Source organism: Salvelinus sp. IW2-2015, unplaced genomic scaffold, assembly GCF_002910315.2.
Source record: "Salvelinus sp. IW2-2015 unplaced genomic scaffold, ASM291031v2 Un_scaffold1114, whole genome shotgun sequence".
In the NCBI taxonomy this organism is placed as follows: Eukaryota; Metazoa; Chordata; class Actinopteri; order Salmoniformes; family Salmonidae; genus Salvelinus; species Salvelinus sp. IW2-2015.
This window is the reverse complement of record NW_019942733.1, coordinates 109768-117123: the sequence shown is the minus strand read 5'-3', so window position 1 is coordinate 117123 and position 7356 is coordinate 109768. Positions and strand designations below refer to the sequence as shown.

Below are 7356 nucleotides of genomic sequence, written 5' to 3'. Positions count from 1 at the left end.
GTGGAAGTCAAATTTCAGTTGGACCTTGTGTGCAATTGACCAATAAAGCGATCTGATCTTATCATTTTCAACCTGGCTATGGTGTTAGCGGTATGGAAGTGCAATGGAAAGCAAGACTAACTAAAACCTTCCCAATGGGCACAGAAGTCAGTTCAACGTCTATTTTTGATTTACATTGGGTTGAGTTGTCAACTAACGTGAGTTCAACGTGAAATCCTCCAAAAAATGCACCATGACATTGGATTTAGGTTAAAAGTCGAGTGGAAAAAAAGACAAAATTCCCGTATGTTGATGACTTTTTGCAATTCCAATCTTGATTCAGTGTCATCACATACATGTTTTGTTGTTGTTGAAATGACGTGGAAACAACGTTGATTCAACCAGTTTTTTCCCAGTGGGTAATTTAAAGAAACCTCTAGSCCCTAGCCCTTCAGTGATTGCAGACCTGAAGGAGTCATATAGATGATTGCAGAATCACCCCGGCCTAAATGTAAAACTATTCTTAAGGGTTGAGTACACCAGCCCCTGAACCTACATCAGGTCGTCATTGTAAATCAAAATGTGTTGCTAACTACCTTGTTTGGATGTGCCACCAGGGGAACGGAAGGACCCTGCGTCAGATGCCCCCCAGGCAGCTCTTGCTGACGCCCCTGCGTGAGCAGCATGTTTCTGTGGAGCTCTTGCCACAGGGCTTCGTAGACCTGCACACAGGTCAGAGGGTGGACAGGGACGAGCTGATGACTGCACTGGCCGACGTGGCCGGGCTGAGGATCAGAGGTCACCTCAATGCCAGCGCAGAGGGGGAACTCAGGTTGAGCACTGTATCTCTGGACATGGTAGACATCAATTCTACTAACACAGTCCAGGCCCGGGACGTGGAGCAGTGTGAGTGTCCCTTGGGCTACTCTGGCACATCCTGTGAGGTAAAAACCCAGGTCATGTGACGATGGCCAGATTGATACTGTTTACTACTGTAGGGTGTCTAGTCTAGTTTGTTAATGATTTGAGCTGTRTCCATTGTAAAAGCAAAGCTCATTATGCTTTTCAGTTGGCTTGGTTAGTTAGAGGTGGAAGAAGAGCATGGTGTTAGCAACAAGGTTGTGGGTTCAATTCCCACATATTTTTGAATATGTGTTTACTATGTGTCACTTCAGGACAACAACGGCTAAATGATTATGTTATAGTTGTCTTTGTGTTTGTAGTACTGTGTGTATGGATTCAGAGGAGGCTGATGGGAGGAGCTATAGGAGGACGGGCTCATTGTTAATGGCTGGAATGGAATGAATGAAACGGTATCAAACACATCAAACATATGGAAACCAGGTTTGACTCTGTTCCAATTATTCCATTCCAGCCAATACAGTGAGCCCGTCCTCCTATAGTTCAACCCACCAGCCTCCTCTGTCTGGATTATATCATGTCATATGAGCCACACAATCTGAGTACCTGTGCTTACTGTATGTGACTTTGGGTAAAAGCGACCGCTAAATKATGTTATTGTTGTTCTCTCTGTGTTTGTAGTCCTGTTCATCTGGGTTCTATCGCGTCGGGGGGATCCTGTTCGGGGGCAACTGTCTCCAGTGTGAGTGTAACAACCATGCTACGGAATGTGACATCAACGGAGTGTGTCTGGTGAGTCCTCTATCTGCAGCGTGTCATGTTTAGACAGCGGGASCATAGACATAGATATATGACACATAGATATCCCATACATGTACAGCTATGGCTTGTTTATTGACTCAAAGCGTGATCTCAACTTCTTCCACCACTATCTGTGTAAAATAAGGACGCGGTCTCATCTAGCTGTTTATCTGATCCTAACATCTGCACTAGATAACCTCTGAACCAGTCAGAGCTTCACTTCGCAGTTAGAGGCTACAGCACACCAATGAGTAAACCCCCAGTAGGAAGCTTCCTGGCTTGAGCTGTGTTTGTTGACAGTCATATGATGAATCACTCTTCTATGCTGCATCTGAAATGGCATCCTATTCCTAAATTATTTTTTAMATTTAATTTAGTTTTTTACCTTTGTTTAACTAGGCAAGTCAGGTAGTGCACTACTATATAGTGCACTACTTTTGGCTAGAGACATATCCTATCCCCTATGTAGTGCAATAAATTATAGAGAATAGAGTGCCACTTTGGACTGTAACTTTCTTGGAATGTCTCAACATCCACTGTTAATGGATAGTTAACATGGCAGTGGCGTTTTAGATTATTTCCCACTTTTTTAAAACTGTTTGGATAAACACCTAGGTAAGTCAAAAATAAAGCTCAAATAAAAGTGAACTATCCCTTTAAGTGACACCCAACGTTAACCCTGACCGCTAAACTAACCAGTAAATCTAACCGCTAACCAAAAAGCTAACCAACCGCTAAACCTAACCGCTAAACCTAACCAGTAAATCTAACCACTAAACCAAACGCTAAACAAAACCGCTAAACTACCGCTAAACCTAACCGCTAAACCTAACCAGTAAATCTAACCGCTAAACCTGACCGCTAAACCATACCGCTTAACCAAACCCGCTAAACCTAACCGCTAAACCGAACCGCTAACCGAACCGCTAAACCAAACCGCTAAACCTAACCGCTAAACCTGAACGCTAAACCTGACCGCTTAACCACCGCTAAACCTAACCGCTAAAACCAAACCGCTAAACCTAACAGCTAAACCAAACTACAACAGGCGCCGACAGAGATGGCCGCCTCGCTTCGCGTTCCTAGGAAAATATGCAGTATTTTTTTTTTTTATGTGTTATTCCTTACATTGGTACCCCAGGTAATCTTAGGTTTCATTACATACAGTCGGGAGGAACTACTGAATATAAGAGCAATGTCAACTCACCATCGTTATAACCAGGAATATGACTCTCCCGAAGCGGATCCTGTGTTTTGCCTTCCACCCAATACAATGGATCTGATCCCAGCCGGCGACCCTAAACAACGACGCCGTAAAAGGGGCAAACGAACGCGGTCTCCTGGTCAGGCTTCGGAGATGGGCACATCGCGCTCCACTCCCTAGCATACTACTCGCCAATGTCCAGTCTCTTGACAACAAGGTTGATGAAATCCGAGCAAGGGTAACATTCCAGAGAGACATCAGAGATTGTAACGTTCTTTGCTTCACGGAAACATGGCCTCACTCGAGAGACGCTAACGGAGTCGGTGCAGCCAGCTGGTTTCTTCACGCATCGCGCCGACAGAAACAAACATCTTTTCTGGTAAGAAGAGTGGCGGGGGTGTATGCCTTATGATTAACGAGACGTGGTGTGATCATAACAACATACAGGAACTCAAGTCATTCTGTTCACTTGATTTAGAATTCCTCACAATCAAATGTCGACCGCATTATCTACCAAGGGAATTCTCTTCGATTATAATCACAGCGTATATATTCCCCACCAAGCAGACACATCGATGGCCCTGAACGAACTTTATCTGACTCTTTGTAAACTGGAAACACACACCCTGAGGCTGCATTCATCGTAGCTGGGGATTTTAACAAGGCTAATCTGAAAACAAAATCCCTAAATTCTATCAGCATATCGATTGTGCTACCAGGGTGGTAAAACCTTGGATCATTGTTATACTAACTTCCGCGACGCATATAAGGCCCTCCCCCGCCCTCACCCCGAAAAGCTGACCACGACTCCATTTTGTTGCTTCCAGCCTACAAACAGAAACTAAACAGCAAGCTCCCACGCTCAGGTCTGTTCAACGCTGGTCCGACCAATCTGATTCCACGCTTCAAGACTGCTTCGATCACGTGGATTGGGATATGTTCCGCATTGCGTCCAACCAACATTGACGAATACGCTGATTCGGTGAGCGAGTTCATTAGAAAGTGTCATTGACGATGTCGTACCCACAGCAACGATTAAAACATTCCCAAACCAGAAACCGTGGATTGATGGCAGCATTCGCGTGAAACTGAAAGCGCGAACCACTGCTTTTAACCAGGGCAAGGTGACCGGAAACATGACCGAATACAAACAGTGTAGCTATTCCCTCCGAAGGCAATCAAACAAGCTAAGTGCCAGTATAGAGACAAAGTAGAGTCCGCAATTCACCAGCTCAGACCACAAGAGATATGTGGCAGGGTCTACAGTCAATCACGGATTACAAAAAGAAAACCAGCCCGTAGCGGACCAGGATGTCTTGCTCCCAGACAGACTAATAACTTTTTTGCTCGCTTTTGAGGACAATACAGTGCCACTGAACCCGGCCCGCTACCAAAACCTGCGGGCTCTGCTTCACTGCAGCCGAGGTGAGTAAAACATTTAACCATGTTAACCCTCGCAAGGCTGCAGGCCCAGACGGCATTCCCAGCCGCGTCCTCAGAGCATGCGCAGACCAGTTGGCTGGTGTTTTAAGGACATATTCAATCAATCCTTATCCCAGTCTGCTGTTCCCACATGCTTCAAGAGGGCACCATTGTTCCTGTTCCCAAAAAAGCTAAGGTAACTGAGCTAAACCGACTGCCGCCCCGTAGCACTCATTCCGTCATCATCAAATCAAATCAAATCAACAGATCAAATTTTATTAGTCACATACACATGGTTAGCAGATGTTAATGCGAGTGTAGCGAAATGCTTGTGCTTCTAGTTTCCGACAATGCAGTAATAACAAACAAGTAATCTAACCTAACAATTCCACAACTACTACCTATACACACAAGTGTAAAGGGATAAAGAATAGTACATAAAGAATATGAATGAGTGATGGTACAGAACGGCATAGGCAAGATGCAGTAGATGGTATAGGAGTGCGGTATATACATATGAGATGAGTATGTAGGGTATGTAAACATAAAGTGGCATAGTTTAAGTGGCTAGTGGTACATGTATTACATAAAGATGGAAATGCAGTAGATGATATAGAGTACAGTATATACATATACATATGAATGGGTAGTAGGGTATGTAAACATTATATTAATGGCATTGTTTAAGTGGCTAGTGGTACATTTTTACAATAATTTCCATCAATTCCCATTTTTAAGTGGCTGGAGTTGAGTCAGTATGTTGGCAGCGGCGGCTAAATGTTAGTGGTGGCTGTTTAACAGTCTGATGCCTTGAGATAGAAGCTGTTTTTCAGTCTCTCGGTCCCTGCTTTGGATGCACCTGTACTGACCTCGCCTTCTGGATGATAGCGGGGTGAACAGGCAGTGGCTTGGGTGGTTGTTGTCTTGATGATCTTTTATGGCCTTCCTGTGACATCGGGTGGTGTAGGTGTCCTGGAGGCAGGGTAGTTTGCCCCGGTGATGCGTTCTGCAGACTCACTACCCTCTGGAGAGCCTTACGGTTGTGGGCGGAGCGTTGCCGTACCAGGCGGTGATACCAGCCCGACAGGATGCCTCGATTTGTGCCATCTGTAGAAGTTTGTGAGTGCTTTTGGTGACAAGCCGAATTTCTTTCAGCCTCCTGAGGTTGAGAGGCGCTGCTGCGCGCTTCTTCACAACGCTGTCTTGTGTGGTAGACCAATTCAGTTTGTGCCGTGATGTGTACACCGAGGAACTTAAAACTTTCCACCTTCTCCACTACTGACCCGTGCGATGTGGATAGGGGGGTGCTCCTCTGCTGTTCCTGAAGTCCACAATCATCTCCTTTGTTTTGTTTGACGTTGAGTGTGAGGTTATTTTCCTGACACCACACTCCGAGGGCCCTCACCTCCTCCCTGTAGGCCCGTCTCGTCGTTGTTGGTAATCAAGCCTACCACTGTAGTGTCATCCGCAAACTTGATGATTGAGTTGGAGGCGTGCATGGCCACGGCAGTCGTGGGTGAACAGGGAGTACAGGAGAGGGCTCAGAACGCACCCTTGGTGGGGGGCCCCAGTGTTGGGATCCAGCGGGGTGGAGATGTTGTTACCGTTACCTCACCGACCGTGGGGGCGGGCCCGTCAGGAAGTCCAGGACCCAGTTTGCACAGGGCGGGTCGAGCCCCCCAAGGGTCTCGAGCTTGGATGACGAGTTTGGAGGGTACTATGGTGTTAAATGCTGAGCTGTATCGATGAACAGCATTCTCACCATAGGTATCCTCTTGTCCAGATGGGTTAGGGCAGTGTGCAGTGTGGTTGCGATTGCGTTGTCTGTGGACCTATTGGGTCGGTAAGCAAATTGGAGTGGGTCTAGGGTGTCCGGTAGGGTGGAGGTGTATGTGTCCTTGACTAGTCTCTCAAAGCACTTCATGATGACGGAAGTGAGTGCTACGGGGCGGTAGTCGTTTAGCTCAGTTACCTTAGCTTTCTTGGGAACAGGAACAATGGTGGCCTCTTGAAGCATGTGGAACAGCAAGACTGGGATAAGGATGTGATTGAATATGTTCGTAAACACACCAGCCAGCCTGGTCTGCGCATGCTCTGAGGACGGCGGCTGGGAATGCCGTCTGGGCCTGCCAGCTTGGCGAGGGTTAACACGTTTAAATGTTTTACTCACCTCGGCTGCAGTGAGGAGAGCCCGCAGGTTTGGGGTAGCGGGCCGTGTCAGTGGCACTGTATTGTCCTCAAAGCGGGCAAAAAAGTTATTTGCCTGTCTGGATGCAAGACATCCTGGTCCGTCGACGAGGCTGGTTTTCTTTTTGTAATCCGTGATAGACTGTTAGACCCTGCCACATACCTCTTGTTGTCTTGAGCTGTTGAATTGCGACTCTATTTTGGCTCTATACTGGGACTTAGCCTGTTTGATTGCCTTGCGGAGAAGAATAGCTACATGTTTGTATTCGGTTCATGTTTCCGGTCACCTTGCCCTGGTTAAAAGCAGTGGTTCGCGTTTTCAGTTTTCACGGAATGCTGCCCGTCAACCACGGTTTCTGGTTTGGGAATGTTTAAATCGTTGCTGTTGGGTACGACCATCGTCAATGACCTCCTAATGAACTGCTCACCGAATCAGCATATTCGTCCATGTTTGTTGGTTGGACGCAATGGCGGAACATATTCCAATCGCGTGATCGAGAGCAGTCTTGAAGCGTGGATCAGATTGGTCGACCAGCGTTGAACAGACCTGAGCGCGGAGCTTGTTGTTTTAGTTTCTGTTTTGTAGGCTGGAATCAAAAATGGAGTCGTGGTCAGCTTTTCCGAAAGGAGGGCGGGGGGGCCTTATATGCGTCAGCAGAAGTTAGTATAACAATGATCCAGGTTTACACAGCCCTGGTAGCACAATCGATATGCTGATAGAATTTAGGGAGTTTTGTTTTTACGATTAGCCTTGTTAAAATCCCCAGCTACGATGAATGAGCCTCAGGTGTAGTGGTTTTCAGTTTACAAAGAAGTCAGATAAAGTTCGTTCAGGGCCATCGATTGTCTGCTTGGGGGGGAATATTACGGCTGTGATTATGACGAAGAGAATTCTTGGTAGA

General features: G+C 46.5%; 1 protein-coding gene across 1 annotated transcript in view; it reads left to right on the top strand.

Moving 5' to 3' along the window:
• The window catches only part of LOC112069775 (laminin subunit alpha-1-like), a 144929-nt gene that overhangs the window by 64343 nt on the left and 73230 nt on the right, over positions 1-7356 (top strand). The window contains 2 exon segments of the mRNA XM_070438690.1: positions 597-923; positions 1522-1632. Of these exon segments, the coding sequence (XP_070294791.1) occupies positions 597-923; positions 1522-1632 (438 nt within the window).